The sequence below is a fragment of the Monodon monoceros genome, unplaced genomic scaffold, assembly GCF_005190385.1.
Source record: "Monodon monoceros isolate NGI ecotype Baffin Bay Population unplaced genomic scaffold, NGI_Narwhal_1 Super_Scaffold_2, whole genome shotgun sequence".
Classification (NCBI taxonomy): Eukaryota; Metazoa; Chordata; class Mammalia; order Artiodactyla; family Monodontidae; genus Monodon; species Monodon monoceros.
The window spans coordinates 68,944,676-68,964,381 of record NW_021703776.1 but is presented as its reverse complement, the minus strand read 5'-3'; the positions used below and the strand labels follow the sequence as shown (position 1 = coordinate 68,964,381).

General features: G+C 33.7%; 1 protein-coding gene across 1 annotated transcript in view; it reads left to right on the top strand.

Moving 5' to 3' along the window:
* Nucleotides 1-19,706, top strand: part of BMT2 (base methyltransferase of 25S rRNA 2 homolog) — an 86,983-nt gene that overhangs the window by 49,133 nt on the left and 18,144 nt on the right. Inside the window, exon 4 of the mRNA XM_029233675.1 lies at nt 18,542-18,656. Within this exon, the coding sequence (XP_029089508.1) occupies nt 18,542-18,656 (115 nt within the window). The remainder of the gene's footprint in view (nt 1-18,541; nt 18,657-19,706) is intronic.

The following is a 19,706-nucleotide window of genomic DNA, read 5'->3' as shown; positions in this document are numbered from 1 at the left end:
ACAATAAGTACTCAGTATATATTTGAATAAATGAAAGAAAAATGGAAACAATTGAGTAATCTAATATAGAAAGTATGAGCGTAATTGCTTTACTTCTGGAGAATATTTTAAAATTAAGAATGTGGCCTTAAGAACATGACCAGAGATGAAATGTGAATCTGAGGTGGAAGCCTTCTGTGAAATATGTAAGTTGTTAAAGAACCTTAGCCAGCTGGATTCTTCTCTACCTCAGTTTTCCAAAGCAGTGGTTTTTAGCCTTCAAAGAAACAATGTTACCTGTGTTAATTTTTATCTAAGCCAACAGTGATAGAGGTCACAGCCTACAACTTAAACTATAAATATGAGTGTAGAGTAGTAAGGTATTTCAGAATGACATTGTCTACCTCACTCAATCTCTAAGCCTTTAGGCAATGTTTATGTCTATTTCCGTTTAAGAGGAAAAGCCTATTCCTCCCAAGATCTCTGTACTGTTATGGATTAACTCTAGATTGAATACACATTCTCAAAGGTAGAAACAATTTTGAAAACCTGGGAAAGGCTGTATGTTTGATAGAATTCACAGTAAATTATTCTAAGTAAAATAATCTACTCTATCATAAAATCACAAGAGAACTTGTGTCTGTGTCTAAAGGCCAGGTTTTCTTTAGGCTTTAGTAGTAGTTGAGAACTTTAAAAAAGGGTTAGAAAATTCTAAAAGAATTAAGTTATTCACTTTAGTAACTGGCCCAAGGGGCATTATAATCTTCCTAACCATTATAATTTTCCAGACCATGTACTAGTGTATAAAGCATCATGAGGACAGATGTCCAAACTCTGTTATTCTCTGCTATAATTTGGGGGCTTAACACAGTAACCTTGCACATAAAGGAACACACTAAATCGGTGAATGAATGAATTCTGTTAGAAGGGACTGTAAAATTAATTTTAACCAAAACCCCAAATAGTGCAAATCTCATGATTAAGTTAACTGTGACTTTAGAAAAAGATGACTTAATCGAGGTTAGAAACAGGGAAAATTAGTAGTACTCTGTTTCCTTTATTTTCTTTTTATCCCTAGAATATCTTTTCAGTTCTGTATACCATTGAGTATGGTGATGTTGGCCCAAAGTATTTAGAGTAGGATGGAGCCATAAATACAACAGATTATGGGTGATCCCAAGGAGAAACAACAAAGGATTAAAATGTTAGAAGTAGACTAAGTAAAGGTTTTAAAAAGGGGGTGCAGATGTTGGGGGGTGTTGTGTGTGACACTTTATATCTTCAGAAAACATTGGTAATCTAATATCTCTACTATTTGGCTTCTTACCCTGGTTAATAAAAGACAGTATATCTAGTTTTAGCCGACTTATATTTAACCACCCTGAATAAAGATGAGATCAGTTCAAGTAATTGCCATGGAATTAGGCCTTCATACACAAAAATGAAGAAGAGGAAATAAAGGAGAGAGTTTTTCAAAGCATAATAGATTAGAAACCTTAAAACAGAAGAGTCAGTTTACATAATAACAAAATGTGACAGAGAAAAGACCAACTATCTTAAAGAAAAGCAACAAATAATTCTAGAAACAGGCAAATTTTTTGGAGGGGCAGAGTCTTATATATCTATAAAGATGATTAATGGTCATGATGAATACCTCTGATGTCCAGAAAAGATAATGTTCAAGTCATTTTTAAGAAGACAGGTAAGACTATATTAACTCTTAAAAGATTTCCGTTACATATAAAATATATTGTCACTCAAGCACTAGATCCTTGCCTTTAAAGAATAATGCCCTATCACAAAATTTTGAGTTGTTAAAAAATACTGAAGTGTAGTTTACCAACAAATTGTTTATTTCATAAATAACAGGTGAGAAAGTTGAAATAAACAGTAGTTTTTAAATTTATTTTATTTATTTATTTTTGGCTGCATTGAGGCTTCGTTGCTGCGCGCGGGCTTTTTCTAGTTGCAGTGAGTGGGGGCTACTCTTCGTTGTGGAACGCGGGCTTCTCATCACGGTGGCTTCTCTTGTTGCGGAGCACAGGCTCTAGGCCCACGGGCTCAGTAGTTGTGGCTTGCGGACTCTAGAGTGCAGGTTCAGTGGTTGTGGTGCATGGGCTTAGTTGCTCTGCTGCATGTGGGATCTTCCCAGGCCAGGCCTCGAACCCGTGTCCCCTGCATTGGCAGGCGGATTCTTAACCACTGCGCCACCAGGGGAGCCCTAAACAGTATTTTAAAATATCACTTAGGACAAGGTCATGAGTGAATATAAATCTGCATTTCAATTAACTTTATAATTTTGAATTTTTCCAATTTCTTGCCAGATCTGATTTAGTCTTTTTTTTTTTTTTTTTTTGCTTGCTTCAGTCTAGCTAAGAAATGTTTTTACTAGGAATCGAAGTGTCAGATCTGTTTTGTTTTGTTTTGTTTGTAACTCCCTTGCGTTTCCATTTTTAGATTATCTTCAACTTTTAAGCTTCTTTTTTTCTTTTTTTTTTTTTTTTTTGCGGTACGCGGGCCTCTCACTGTTGTGGCCTCTCCCGTTGTGGAGCACAGGCTGTGGACGCACAGGCTCAGCAGCCATGGCTCACGGGCCTAGCCGCTCCGCGGCATGTGGCATCTCCCTGGACCGGGGCATGAACCTGTGTCCCCTGTATCGGCAGGCGGACTCTCAACCACTGCGCCACCAGGGAAGCCCCAACCTTTAAGCTTCTTTGCCAGGAATCTTGATAAGCTACTCTTTCATGAGGCTTAGTTTAATTAAAACCAATGATTCAGTCATCTATTGACTTACCTGGGAGCAAGGAAACTCAATATATTGTGGTATGCTGCTAGAGAACAAATAGCAGGGATATGCCACTGGTATTCCTCTGTGTTTTGGAACTCCTTCTCATCTCTCAGGTAACCCTACACAAAAACAGGAAGCTTAACTACCAGATACAGGGATTCTTTTGGGGAGTGTGTATTAGTCAGTGTTCTCCAGAGGAATAGAACCAGTATAGTATGTGGGTGTGTATAGAGGATCAGAGATTTAACGAATTGGCTCACATGATTATAGGGACTGGCAGGTCCAAAATTGCAGGGCAGGAAAGCGGGCTAGAGACCCAGGGAAGTGGTAATGTTGCATCTTGAGTCTAAAAGTAGTCTGGAGGCAGACTTCCCTCTTCCTCATGTGACCTTAGTCTTTTCTGGTAAGGTTACTAATCCATTGATTAAGATGGGAAGATTATCTGGGTAGGCCTAATCTAATCACATGAGCCCTTAAAAACACAGAACTTTTTCCAAATGCAACAGAAGAGGAGGGGAAAAGGAGGGTATCAGGGAGATTTGAAGCATAAGAAGGATTCAGTATGCTGTTGTTGGCTTTGAAAATGAGGTGGGCCATGAGCCATAGTATACAGGTGGCCTCTAGAAGCTGAGCAGACAGCCAGCAAGAAAACAGGGCTCTCAGTCCTACATCCACATGGAACTGGTTTCTGCCAACAGCCTGAATGAGCCTAGAAATGGATTCTTCCCTCACAAAACTCTTAAATGAGAGCCTAGGCCTGCTGAAACCTTGATTTCAGCTTTATTACACCCGGAGCAGAGTACCAGGCAAGCATACTGGAACTTCTAACCTATAGAATTAGGTTGTATTTTAAAGTTAGCTTTGTGGTAGTTTATTATATAGTAATAGAAAACTAATACATATGACTAGCTTGTATTCAAAATGAAGAACTACATTTATAGTATATATTTCCATAGCATATTTACTTTATGCATGGACAACAGTTAATTTGTATCCAAACTTACTTCCTTCTATGCTAAACGTAGTGAGCATAATTGTTAAAAGCTCAGGCTGCTGAGTTAGACAGATTTTAATTCCACCTGCAATCACTTACTAGCATATGACCTTCCATGTGTTATTTAACTTCTCTAAGCCTCATTCCCCTCATCTATAAAATGAGAGTAGTAGTACCTACTCATAAGAATTTTACATTGCCGATATAGTGACCATTGTTATATGATTATAATGATCACCATGATGGCAACACAAAGAATGTTGTCAATAAGAGCAGGAATCTGGGCATTCATGTGAAACCATGCTGAGATCTTTTCACTTAATTCTTTATACCCTTCTCTGATCTCTGTATATGGATTTTCTGGGTCATCCTTTCAGTTTTTTTCAGATGTTTTGCTTAAAAACTAGATATCCTTGCCTTTCTCATGAATCCCTATCTCGTCTCAAAAGTTTCCCAGAGAAGTTCTGTAAAATAAGTAATACATAATTTGAAAGGGAGTTTGTCAACAAAATAAATTTGGACATTAAAATTAAATTGAGTTTCTTAATTGTAGAGCTATTATATGGTTACATGCCTGTAGCTCTTCAAAAAGAGATTATATTTTCCACATTCATTGACCTATTGACAAAGAAGCGACTTGCAAGACTATTTCGTGAAATGCGCTTTGGGAAAAACTGTCCCTTCAGATATAAATCAACTCCATGAGCTAACTCTTGTTTTCTCTTTTCCTCTTAAAGCCTGACTTCATCTACTTAGTGCAGATTATTTAGCCTATAAACAACCTTTACTCACACACTTAATCTCCCTCCAATATATTTTTTGTTCTTTACTACCAAAATACAGAGGGGAAGCTGTTGTCTGGCTTTACACATTGCCATCAAAATCAATAATTGTTAACGTCATTTCAGGGATTTGTAATACATATAGAAATGAAATGGATTATGTACAATGCTAAGAACGAGTTGCTAAATAAATGATAATAAACCAAGTCATCAGAGTCAGAAGTTTTCTATTTTAACTGGTTTTTTTTGCTGTTCCTTGAAGGAATGATTGAGACAAGAGGATAGGTGGAACTAAGGATTTTTATATGATCCAAGGTATCTACTAATAAATTTTCCCCACTTATTTGTCATCTATCAGCCCTAAAATTTGGCTTTAGAAAAATTTCCATATATATGACTGTCATGAATTCAGAGTCAGAGTGACAGTGCTGTTGTTTTACATACTAACTCTCAAAAATGCATTTTCTTCTTGTTTTTTCTTCTCAAAAAGATAAGATATGGAAATCTAATTTCTCCCTTCCTCTACATCAAACCAGCAGGGATAATTAATAAGGCCTAGATCATTGATTTCAACCATTTTAACCATAGAACCTTTTCTTCAGAGGAAACATTTTATGGTACGGTCAAAGGGTATAGAAGTTGTAGCCTCCAGATATCTCCCATACCTGCCTTTGTTGGCCCTTGAATGGACTCTGGAAAATACCTACAGCTTTGTAGAGAGCACTTTGAAAAACTGTTGTAAACTGCATACTTGGGTAAATATTGCCAGATTTTCTTATGTAATGAGCAAAAAATTTTACTTAGAGTTTACAGCTCCCTCTTAATATGTCTTGAGGAGTTCAAGATGCTGTTGTTGACACTGGCAGCCTGCCAGACAGAAAATTTTGTAGGAAATAAAATCCTGCATTTCCTTACTAAACTCCTTAACCAGTGGATGGGAATTGAGGGGGAGAGAGTAAAGAAATGTGATGTTTTACTATAACTGTTTTGGAAAAGAGAACAAAGACAATATTGAGTAAACACCAACATGGGAAATTTAAATAGAAAGTTATCATTTGACCAGCCTATACATGTTTTTTACATATAAGATTTTTTTCTTAACACTTTTGAAAAACTGCAAATGAAGTTAGAAGACTATGAATTCTTAAGTTTTAAAAATGTTTTTAAATAATACAATTTTAAGATTCTCTGCTTAAATCTGTCTAAAGAAGCAAAATGAAAATTTACTGAGGAATGTAAATGAGCATTTGAAAGAGGCATTAAAATGTAGAGGAAGCATTACAAACTTTCTAGCTAAACTTTGTTTTCTAATCAGTATGTTTTATCACTTTACAGAATGTAAATAAGTGAGTGCATATATGCTGAAATTAGGAACCAGTCTAACTGTATTTCAATTAGCTGTCCTTTAGAAAACCATTTGTTTCCTGACTAGTCAGACTGTTGACCTGTTATAAAGATTTTCCTGATCAGAAAAACTAATTTTTTCCAAATATTTGCCTTACCAACATTAGTAAATTCAGCCATTCCTTTTTGTTTTGTTTCTCATAAGGTATAATGACTTTTTTTTTCTTTTCCTTGATCTCTTTGGAATCACATTTTATGTGTCAAAAAAAGGCTTTAAAATCTAAGCCTTACATACAGCCTAGTGCACATTTAGAAAAATGTGTTTAAATGCCCCAGAGTAGTCTCCAGAGAACACTAACATGTTCCAACAGTGCTGCCGTAGACCACAAAATTTATTACAACTGTTTAATGAAGTTACAACTCCTACATTTCGCATTTCTTTTAAACATTCTTAATGGTGGCAAATTGTCTATTGTGGTTGAGTTTGATGTTAATTTTTGGAGCGATGTTTCAGTAGAAAATGATATAGCTGTAATAAGTCTTAGGTTGCTATGGGAAGAGGAATAAAGCATGAAAAGTATAATCTGAGAAGGGCTATCTGAGAGTTACAGGTGTCTTGGAAGGGATTTAAAGAGCACATCCTAACAAAGAATGCTAAACGTTAACTCAGAGAGGAGTTCACAAATATTACATTAATCTAGCTCATATCCTGAGTGTGTATGTAAATACTAACTACTCTAAACTGAAGTGAAAAATAATTATACTTTAATAGTATAGTTCACGGATATAGGACCATGTCTATTTTTGTCATCAAAGTCCAGAAATTTTTTGTAGGCAACTGAGGCAGCTTTCTGGAAAGAAGAAGGAGACAGAAGACTGTCTCCTTGGTAACTTTTCTGTTCCCATGAAGACCAACTGTGCTTCTTAAAGTTGAATTCCATGAGTTATCTTTTCATATTTAAAATAAATTTGACTTTACTTAAGCTAGTTTAAGTGGTTTTCTGTTCCTTGCAACAAAACTATACCAGACCAAGACAATGATTCTATAAAACTTTATCTTCATCATCACTGCCTATACATGGAAACTCAGATAATCCAAGCAGAGTCTGTGAACCACCCTGAATTATATAAAAATGTGATTTATGTATCATATGTGTATTGTTGTCTAGGGGGAAAAGGCCATAGATTTCATCAAATACTCAAAGAAGTTTGTTACCCAAAAATATTAAGAACTGTTGGTAGAGAGCCTCATGCAGAGGCATCCTAAGTGACAGAGTCCCTTTCCATTTTGCCTCCATGTTGAGGCAGTGAAAGACTTTGGTTCATTATTGTTGCATCTGACAGTGCCATAATTATGCCAGTTTTTATCCTATATATGGAACGTTGAAAAAGATGCCCCTTAGAGCTTTGCTGCTGTTAGATGTCTATTAACAATCTGACAAAATAGATTTTCATGAAATTTGGACCTTAGGAAAATTCACTAGGTAGTAATTTTTTTAAGAAGTCTTAGTTTTTGTTTATTTGATTATTTTCAATGGGACATTGATACAGACAGGTTTCAAATCTGCAAGAGGGTGGTATTCTATCAAGAACTGATCTAGAGTTTTAGAATTAGAATGGCCTTTCATTTTACAGATGAGGAAACTGAGACACAAAAAAGGGTAAGTAAAATTTCCAAGGTCACTTGGTAGTAAAGCAGAAGTGAAGATAGAGTTCTGTTGACTGTCTCCAGAGGCTTTTTTTTTTTTTTAACTGTACCAAACTTTTGATAATTATTACTTCTTTTCTCCTTGTCCCCATCTGTGATGCATAGTCAACTCATTTAATGTTTATACAACACTATGAAGAAGGTGCTGTTACTGGCATTTTAGTAACTATTTCTTCCGGGGAAATTTTCTTGGGGAAATTACATTGTGAATGTTCTATTAAAATATGTAAGTCAGTTTGAAAAATAGTGCCATATACATATATGTACTTATTCTTGGTAGTGGAATTAGATTTCAAGTCTTGGATAAATCAATGAAAGAGCCATTTCAGATAATATTCTTCTCTGTTTTCTAGGAAATGTGTTTAGAGGCTTTTTTGTTTGTTTGCTTGTTTTTAAAATTCAAAGTTTTTAAAATGTTAAGGGCAAAAAGAACAAAAAATTGTCACTCTGGACTTAAAAACTACAATACAGTGAAATCAGTTACTGGACATTTCAAAAGGCACTTTATTAGTTTCACAGATTTTATGGAAAGTCCACACCTACTTGGAAACATGTACCTTTGCACTTACTATGCTTTCTGACTGGAATGACAGTCACCTACCTCAACAGTCCTTCCCTTTATTCTTCACCCCCCATTTCCCATTTTCTCCTGGGAGAAGCCTGCTTATCCTGCAGGTCCCAGATATGGATTTCCCTTCTCTTCTACCAGTGTTCTTCTGCTCCTATAACATTTTATACACTCCTTTACTATACAATCATTGCATTGTTTTCATGTTGTATTTGCATGTGTGTCTTCTTTACTGAACTGAATTACTTGGGAATCTCAAGCTCCTAAAAAGAGGTAGACAGGTACAATAAGTATTCAATAAGTATTTGTCAAGTTACAGTTATGTATACATTTAAAGTATTTTTAAAAATGATACTAAAGGTATTCAGGTTTTTTGTAGAAGATTTGAAATACTGTTTCGATGAATAATTTCAAATTAAAACAATTTCTAAGCTAAGATTAAACAGTCTTAACTATATATTTATGATTATAACTATTTAGTATAAACTTGAAAATGTCCTTCCAAAATCTAATCTTATTTTTGATTTTAGAACCTTGAGGCTTCAGACTTACATTTCCACATCAAAAATTAGAGCATACGATCTGACAAAGATTTTGTTTTGTTTTTGTGTTGTGAATGAAAGGTATTCTGAAATATAATTTGGGTGCCAGGATACTGGAATTTCAAGATCTTTCAGCTTCAGTGAGGAAGAGTAGTTTGTTGGTACTATTGAGAAAAAAAAGAAAAACACCCTATTATACTGTTTAAGTATTTCTTTTGTTAAATGAATTATTCTTACTTTGCTGAGGCCAATGTTTTGAATTCCAGATACCTAACCACCACCTTACCCATCATTTAACTTGCAAATAAAACGGGCTTTTCCTCCAAGTAAATTTATAATATGAGAATTTGCATAAGTAGTAATGTTTGTTGCTTAATTTTGAAGTATTGGTGCTTCAAATACAGAAATATAGGGGCCAGGATTTAGTCATTATCAATAAAAATCATCTTGATGTGACAGTAGTCCTTATAAATTTTATTTATTTTGGACTATGGGATTACAAATCCCATAAGAATTTATTAAGGGTAAACCTGAGAGAGACCAGGATAGCTTTTACATAGTATTAACATAAAAGACTTGCTTATTTCTCTTGCAGAAAAATTTGAAATAGTGATTAAAATGAGAAAATTGGGTAATTCAATGTCATTTTAGTCATATCTGTATTTGGCATTTTAACTATGAAGCCTGTCATATAAGGTCACTTAAGGTTGGCTCTCTGGCCTTTTTTGATTAAGAAACTTCAAAGTCATTTGATAGATTATTCAGAGGCTATTTTTGCTCTTAGCACACCTAATGTATTCACATAATAAGTATTTTCATATCTGTGAACAATAATGAAATACTTCTTATACTCCTTTTATAATTATTGACTCTTTGTCACAGACTGATTTTATGCTGACCAACTAGACTAAATTAATTTTATCTGTTTATATATTTACTTTGAAAGTTAACTAGAATATGCTAGCAGGATATTCTAATCTCTCAAACTTGAAAAGAATAATTTTTATAAAATGTTGGATAAATCTTAAAAACACCAAAGAATTGGTAGGGCCAAATGCAAATGCTGGCAGGAACCCAGAAAGGGAGGCAGAGCACAAAGCTTCTTTAGCCTTGAGAGCATTTTTCCAAACTGCAGACTTCAACTTTAGTTTTTATACTCGACTGATTGGAGCTTCAACTCTGAAAATTACTTTCTCAGTTTAAGGGTGAACCAGAATAAATCTACCCTGTTCGTCCACAGCATGACAGACTCTGACAAGTTGAAACTACAGGACATCCTAAGCATAAACTCCTAAATTCACATCACGAGGGTGGTCCAAAAAACTTTAAACCCTGTTTATTTGGTTGAAAGTGGTCCGGCACTGGTGGTATCCCAGATTGCCTGACAGAGCAAAAATGAATACTTCTGCTCAAAGAAACTTCGTAAATAATTTTTTAAGAAAAACATCTCACAGTAAGAAGTAATTACGAAGCATGTATGGAAACAAGGAGCCATGATCTAAAATCAGCAGGTATCAAGAATAGATATTTAAAGGCCTCAGACACTAGAATTATGAGTCACTGTTTATAAAATAATATTTTAAAAATAAAAGAATGCTTGAAAGTTTCTGCAGGGACTAGAAACTTTAAGAACCTACAAGCCATTTGGAAAGCCAAAATTAAAAAGAAAACTTCTAGAGATAAAAAATAAAATAATTAAAATAACTCAGTGTATGACATGAATTAAAGAGGAAATTATTGAACTGAGTGAGACAGAGTAAATGAAATTATCCAGAATGCCACATATGGACAAGGAAAAAAAATAATAATGAATTAAAATGGTTAAAGACATAGAAGATAAAGTAAGGTTTAACTTCTTAATGGAGTTGCAGAAGGAGAGAAAAGAATGGGAGAGAGAAATCTCTTACTAAAAGAAATTCTAGAGGTGTCAAGCAGAAAGAAAATGACCCCAGATGGAAAGTCTGAAGTGAAAGAAAGAATGAACAACAACAACAACAACCGAAAAGGTAAATATGGACAAACATTTATAAAACAGAATACACAAAAAGACTAACATAACCACACAACAGAATTGTGGTCTCAAGCATTTGTATGGTTTGAGAGAAGGCTAAGATTATTCAATAGTTAAGTATATATTTTTCTAAAAGAACAAACTATAAATTTTTGAAATCAGTAAAATGAAACAATATGGAATTATTAAAATTTAAAAGGAAAAAATCTAAAACCAGTTCTCAACCTTGGCTTACACAATACATTCACTTGGGGAGCTTTTAAAAACCCTGATGCCCAGGCTCCATCCTAAACCAATTAAATCAGAGTCTTTAAGTAATTTTGAAGCTCCCAGGGTGATTCTACAGAAAGCAAGGAGCAGAGGAAAAGAAACGTAGAACAGATAGAGCAGATAGAAGGTGCAAGGTAAGATACTATATATAAATCAAAATATGTTGGTAAATCACTTTAAAAGTAAATGATCTAAATACTCTAGTTAAAAGAAAATTTTTATTGTCATAAAAATCCAGTTTATGTTGCTTATGAGAGACATATCCAAAATATAAGATGGTAGAATAAATATAATTTCTAGAGATAAAGTATATTTCTCATAATAATAAAAGGTGTGATTTAACAGGAGAATATGTGTTTAATTTGTACGTGCCTAATAGTATAGCTTCAATATACATAAAGCAAAAATTGACAGACAAACCTACAGTTGTTTTGAGGAGGTTTGTTTTTTTTTTCCCCAGCATTAAAGTTTGATAAGTTTCAAAACTCTAAGGGAGATTTTAAGAGTAGTACAACCAATACCCTCATTTATGTTTGTTACCAAGATTCATTAACAGTTAATATTTTGCTACATTTACTCCATAAATCTATGTGTGTATATATAGACACATTTTTCTTTTTGTTTCTTTTCTGAACCATTTGAGTTACTTCAACATTAAATACGTTATCATGTATCACCAAAGACTGAGGACATTTTCCTACATAACCACAATACAGTTGTCATCACATTCAGGAAATTTAACATTGATATAGTTACATGTTTACATAGTTCACATTTGAATTTTCCAGATTGTTCTAATAATGTTCTTTATAACTGTGGGTTGGTAGTTTGATCCAAGATCCAATCAAATATTATATATTGTATTTAGTTGAATATCTCTTAGGCTTGATTAATCTAGAAAATTCCCCATGATAGATCCATGTTAAACATTTTTGATAGGTATAGATGATACTGTGTTCTCAGTATATCACTAAGAGGGTATATGTCAGTTTGTCCCATTATCATTCATGTTAAGTTTCATCATTTGACTAAATTGGTATCCACCAGATTTCTTCACTGTAAAGGCACCTTTAATCTCTAATCTGTTGGGTTATACGTGAAGATCGAGACAATTTCCTGTTCCTTGACAATTTTCACTGTAACTTTAACATGGTCTTGCCTGAGTCAAGTTTTGTTTCGGTTTTTTTTTTTTACTATAATAGTTGGAAATAGGTGATTTTTCTATTTCTAGCTTGCTTACACATTCATTGGTTGGTATTCTTCCATAAAGAAAAACTTTCCCTTTTCCCCCTCTTTTTTAAAGTTCTGTAGACTGATAGATTTTTTAAAAAATTCAGTGTGTTATAATTCATTCCTATCATTATTATGATGCTAAAATCATCTCAAATTAGGCCAGTGGAAACTCCTGTAAGCTAGCTCCTTTGACCTTTTGATATATTCCTATTAGTTTTTGAGCGTTACCTTACTTTCTTGTACAAGATAGTTGAAGCTCACCTTGTACTTTCTCTGCTTCAACCCTGAAATAAGCCTTCCTGTAAAAAGTGCCGATTCCTTTTAGCAAGGGACCAAATTCTGGCATTAGGTATCCTCACTGCTACTGGGGTGTTATTGCATCTACACCCTTTCATATGAAACCTCTAATTCTAGTCTATCTCTGAAGGATTCTTTCTCTCCTTTCCCTCATTCTGAATTTGTATCTCCCAGCAACTTTAGTTTATTTCCCTATTTGCTCAGCCCTTCAATACACACAAAATAATTTTTAAGTGGCTGCACTAGTACCACAACAACATACTAAGTAAAATTCAGGATTTCTTTGCAGTTTTTTGTCCTTAAAATTTCACCCATTGATATGATTATAATCAGAATACTGTGTTCATAATTATTTAATTTCAATAACTATTATTTCAAATCAATTTATGGCGATCTTTATCTGCTTCTTTAAAAAAAAGTTGGAAGATTTTTAACACACCTTCTCAATAACAGAGAGCAAGCATTCACAGTGAGTAAGACTGTAGAGGATTTGAACAACATAATTAACAATCTAATAGCCATATATAGAATAGTGTACCCCAAAGCTACAAAGTAATATTCATTTCAAGCATACAGGTAACATTTATAAAAATGTTTTTTTAAAAAATTGTGAATTTAAAAAATTATATTAAATATTTAAGGTATTATTTAATTTATAAAAATTTATAAGTCAAATGTTAGTAAGATTCAAAGGGTTGAATTATGTAGACAATGCTATTAAGCTAAAAATTGGTACCAAATTGCAATAAGGAAATACCCAAAGGTTTAGAAATTAGTAAATAACCTTCCAAAAAAAAAATCCATTAGATGAAAATTTATAATAAAAATTAGAAAATATTTTCAACTAAATAATAATGATACTTTTTGTGAAGAAATTTTTTGTCAAAAAATGTTACAAATGTGCTTTTTATTAAAACTTGTGGATATAGCTAAAGCATCACTTAAAGGAAAATGTATAGCTTAAATGCATATATTATAAAGAAAAGCTGAAACTAGTGAACTAAGAATCTATCTCAAGACATTAAAGATAACTCAGCAAATAAGGCCCTTTCCCCCTCCAAATGAAAAGGAAATAGTAAAGAGCAGGAAGATAGAAAAAGCCAGAGATAAAAGTTGGAATTTTGTAATAATATTAAAGAAATTAAATCAGTGGTTAAAGATCTCAGAAATAAAACTCCAGGCCTAAATGGCTTTACCAGCGAGTTCTAGTAAACATTTAAGGAAAAATGAATTCTGTTCTTATACATACTCTTTAAAAATAGAATGAAAGGAGTTATCCCACACTCATCTTAAGAGTCTAGCATAACCTTGATATTAAAACCCATCATGGACAGTACTAGCACAGAAAATTATAGTCTGATCTCACTTACGAACATAGATGCAAAAATCCATACACACACACACACACAGTTTATCCTAATTATTCAGAAATTCCATATCTGCAAATTCACCTACTCACTAAAATTCAACTCCAAGGTGAGTACTCATGGCATTTTCAGACTCACTTGTGGACATGCTGAGGGTGGTGAAAAATTTGTCATCTGACACACACCTTCCCAGCTGAAGTTGAACAATGCAAGCTCTGCCTTATTGTTTCAGCTCTCAAGTATAAAAATGTCCCATTTTCAGTCTATTTAATATCACATTTTTTATGCTTTATTGATTTTACGTTTATTTTTAAAATTTTATTTTTGGCTGCATTGGGTCTTCATTGCTGCGCGTGGGCTTCCTCTAGTTTCGGCAAGTGGGGACTACTTCGTTGCGATGCGGGGGCTACTTAGTTGCGATGCGCAGGCTTCTCATTGCAGTGGCTTCTCTTGTTGCAGAGCACGGGCTTTAGCCGGGCGGGCTTCAGTACTTGTGGCTCGTGGGCTCTAGAGCGCAGGCTCAGTAGTTGTGGCACATGGGCTTAGTTGCTCCACGGCATGTGGGATCTTCCCGGACCAGGGCTTGAACCCGTGTCCCCTGCATTGGCAGGCGGATTCTTAACCACTGCGCCACCAGGGAAGCCCTATTTTGCTTTAAAAATGGCCCTTAAGCATAATGTTAAAGTTCTATCGAGCCTATCTAAGCACAGGAATGCTGTATTATGCCTTACAGAGAAAATAGTGTATTAGATATGCTTCCCTTAGGCATGAGTTATAATGATGTTGGCTGTGAGTTCAGTGTTGATGCATCATAATACATATTAAATAAGTTACCTTTAAACAGAAATACACATAAATCCAGGTTATGTGTTGCTCTGGTGTTGAAAGTATTGTAACCAGAGGCCTAGTCTTGTATTTCCCTTAGGAGCATGGTTTGGTGATTGTGGTGACTTTATAGACCAGACCCATCACAAATAGAACCAACTATATATACATATATAAAACAAATCCTTTAAGTTATGAAGACAGTAATTTATCAAAACCAAATTAGATTCTTCCCAATAAGGCAAGATTGATTTAACACTACAGAATTAATGAGTATACTGTATCACATAAACAGATCAAAGAAAAGTCATATCTCAGTAGCTGAGTACATTTGATAAAATCTAACATAGATTTGTGTGAAATTTTTTTTTAAAAGGAGCTAGCAAAATATAAAAGCTTCATCAGCTTTATCAAGGATTCTATATAAAACCTGCAACAGTCATTATATTTAACGGTGAGTTATACATTAATGGTGAACATTATACTTAATGTTCCCTCTGAGACTGGAAACAAAATAGTACCTGCTTGTATTAGTCCTGTTTAATATTGTATTAGAAGTCCTGGGCAAAGCAGCGAGGCAAAAAATAGATGGATGGGTGGGTGGATGGATGGATAAGAAAAGAAGAAATAATATTATTTTTCACAGATTATGTAACTATGTACCTAGACTAGAATACCCAAAATAATATACAGATAAGCAGTTGAGATAACAGGAATTTAGTAATGTTGCTGGATACAAATCATTGTACAAAACTGAATTGCATTTCTGTAACCAACAATGAAAAATCGAATTTTAAAAAATAACAAGGTTTATCCATAGGGGAAAAGCACCAAAAAATATGAGTTAACAAGAAATACAAATCCAACAAAATATACATGGGACCTTTTAAGAGAAATTGTTAAAGCTATTGAGAGACAATGAGGAACTAAATAGATGGAGAACTATGCCATGTCCATGGATTAAAAGAGTCTATATTGTAAAGACGTTAATTCTCCCAAATGATCTTTAGATTCAGTGCCACTCTAATCAAAATCACAATGGGATGTGTTGTATAAAGGTACTGTCACACAGCCATGTACATGAATTAACTACAGAAACACAAATGACACTCACAAACTTAATATTAAATGAAAGAAGAAAGTCACAAAAGCAAATGTGTAGTGTAAAACTAAACTATGTTATTCAGAAGACATTCAGTCATAGGTAGCAAGACTATAAAAGGAAATCAAGGGAACGATTATCACTAAAATCAGGATAGTGGCTACCATTACAGAAAGGGGTAGGGGATGTCATCAGGGAGGATCCTGTTTCTACGGTGCAGGCAATGTGTTATTTCTTGACCTGGGTGATAACTACTTGGATGTTCTGTTCACTTTGTGATTAGTCTTTAAACTAAATATATGTTTGATGCAAAAAAAATTACAGAGCTCAACCAAAGAATTTGAAATGGATTAAGTGTATTACTGAGAGTTAATGTTATTAAGTTAATCCATGATATTAAGTTATTGGTAATTATATTTTAAAGTTGAATGATTTGGAATACTCCATCCAGGTAGAAAGGTTAATTTCTAAGAAGCACTTTTTTAAAGACTATCAGAAATTTTTTGTTACCCAATTTACTAGAGTCTACCAGTATTCTGCTTTTACTATGTTCAGGAAGAAAGTAAAATTCTGCTTTTACCATGTTCAGGAAGATCATTAGTGGACAAACCACAAAAGATTTTATATATAACATGATATTAATAGCTAACAATGATATCTACCACTTTTTGAGCGTTTACCATGTACCAGATACTAGGGCAAGAATTATAAACGCATTATCTCATTTAATCCTAGAAACGACTCTTGAGTGTGGGTACCATTGTTGTCCCCATATCACACAGGTAAAGGGCAGAATCAGGTTTTGATTTTAGTCTCTCTGATTCCAGAACTCTTGTTCTTAACCATAGCCCCACATAAGGATTAGTATGGCAATCTAGTAGTGTACTTAGTATTACATGTTGTTATAGATTCATTTATTCAAACTGGTTATGATTTGAGTATTCAAATTTGTTAATTTAGCAGTGAATGTCAGCTATATGCCAGGCATTTCAAGGTACCTATCTACTGGATCTTTTGCTCTGTTTAGCAACTTGGAACCTATACCACAGTAGTTCGCTGGCCTCCTTCTTCCTTAGAGCTAGTGTATTGTGATATTTCAAGTATCACTAAACTTAATTCAACTTTACAGATGATTATTTGTTATACACATCACCCAAACTACATAATAATCTACTTCCTGATTTGGCTGCAGTACAGAAAATTACCTTTTGAGCCCTAGGATCAGCTCTTGTTGCTGAGGGAGTTTCTAGCTATTCCTTTTATTTGCTTATACCCTCATAACCCCTTCTTTGGATGAGTTCTTAAATAAAATTTTGTTGACAAAAATCTTTTAATTGCTTCATATTGTTTTTATGGTACTATAAAATGCCATGTACTATATTAAACAGGTCCTGTATACAGTTTATTTATAATCAAATGGTGATTATGGTCATTTCTATAAAATGTTAGGACATCAGGCTCTTGGTAAAAAATGTAACCCCTATTTATTGCATTCCTTTTCTGAAAAAAAAAATCAACTTTAGATTATATTATTTTATTTTGACTTACAGTGCCTTTTCCAGGAGCTTGACTACAGTCTGTAGTTTAACACCTCTCTAATGGACACTATGGCAATATGCTAGCTGAGGTAAAAGGAACAGAAGCTGGGCAGATTTTCTCTGCCCTATAGGCTTTAAAGAACCAAGATTCTGTTTTTACCCAGTTATTTCACTATATTTCTTTCCTTTATGTTTCCAGTGTCTACTCATAATTTTTTTCAGCAAAATTGTCTTAATATCAATAAAATGGCATATGTCTTAAGTTGGTTTTTATTATTGCTTTACTGTCTGAACACTAGGACTATAGGCTTCAGACCAACAAAAATCCACTGTTTTCCTTCATCCTTATTTGCCGCTATGTAGATCCGTATTATCAATAGTTGCATTTGACTAACTTTAATGGTCATGTCCGGTTTTGTTTACCTTCTTTTTTCCTACTACTTTTGGACACAAGGAATGCTCCTGAACAAAATAAAATTTTTCATAACTTAAGAAATACTATCCTATCATTGCTTTGCTCTTTGGTCCTTTTAAATAATTGAGACAAATTAAAGTCCAAAGACATCATTATATTGACTACTGAGAATTAATTTGTGAATGGATTCTTTCATCTACAAAGACAGTTTTCAAAGTGTGGTCTGGGGATCTGAGACCCTTCTAGGGTCTCTGTGGGGAGGAAATTATTTTCATCATAATACTAAAATATCGTTTGCTTTTTCTACTCTCATCCTCTCTTGAGTGTACGGTTGAGTTTTCTAGAAACTTCATGGCATGTGATGTTGCAACAGCTTGAATGCAAAGCAGACATGCGAATCCATCTGTCTTCTATTAAGCCCAACATTAGAGAGACTTGAAAAAATGTAAAACAGTAACTCATTTTTACTATCTTTCTAATCTAGATTTTCATTAGAAAGTATAATTTACATTAGCATATACTATAGTGTTATTGTTTTATAAATGAATTGATGTTTTTAAACCATTCAGTTTTAATTTCAAATATGGTATTATTGATAGAACCTGCATAAACAAAAGAGCTCTTTTAGGCCCTCAGTAATTTTTAAACATGTAAAGGGATCATGAGACCAAAAAGAGAGCCAGTAATCTATATGATTTTTTTTATTCTCAAATGTTTGAATTTTTCTTATATTTTATTTCATCTTATAAAAAGCATAATGAAAATAATCTATTTTTAGGTTGCTACAAACCTCAGGAAAGATCAGATTACTTGATGTTGGCAGCTGCTTTAACCCATTTCTGAAGTTTGAAGAATTTCTAACTGTTGGCATAGACATCGTACCTGCTGTAGAGGTATGCATAGTTCTGTTTGTTTTGAGATGAATATTTTACATATATATGTACAAAGGAAAGCACTGTCTTTACACTCCTGAAATAGCAAATATATTTCTTGTGTACAAGTTGATAAGAGACTATTTCTGTTCAAAACTAAAAGTATATTTTGTGAAAATTTGAGCATTTAGTTAACTAATATTAATTTGACCAATACCATATTTGTCTTCATTTTGTTTTGTTCCCTGTTTATCATCTATCATTTCAATCAAGAAACTTCAGTAAGTTGCAAAGATTCCTTATTTTATTTTTTAATGCATCTCTTTCTGAAATGTACTCTGATGTAGAGCTATTATGGAATAGTGGAAAGAGCAAGGGCTTTGGAGACAGCCAAAACTTTATTAAATCCCAGCTATTTGTACTTAGTAGATTAAACAACTTTACAAAGAATGTTTCCTCTGCTTTTAAAATTAGATTTTTTTTCCCCTCAATGACATAAGTTTATAACATTTGCCATTATACTTTTGATATGGTACCAGACACAAAAATTTTTTTACAAATTTTTATTGTTATAAAGAGATTGTGGTAGAGTATAAACTCAGGCTCAGAGATTTTTTTCCTCCACTGCTATATTCCCAGTACCTAGAAGAGTGCCTGGCATACTAAGTACTCATTAAATACTTCTTGAATAAAGAATGAAATCTTATTTTCAACCTTGATTTGACTCTCTGAGCCTCAGTTTTCTCGTCTGTGCAGTGGGGTTTGTAATGGACTATACCTTATAAGATTGTTGTCGTGTTTACTTGAGAAAAAATATTTAAAGCACCTAACAAAGCACCTGTTATATAGTGAGTGCTAAAGAAATGTTTGCTGTTATTATTGAAAAGTTCCTGCATGAAGAGTCAACTTTCATATGAATTTATTCTTTAATTTTTATGAGCTTGACTGTCTATATTGAATCTATGTGACTAACACTGACGAATAAGAAAATGCTAAAAGCGTTACTATTATCTCCTAAAGGTAGACAGATACTTGCTGTACGGTAAAACAGCTGTTCTTAGCTTACCACTG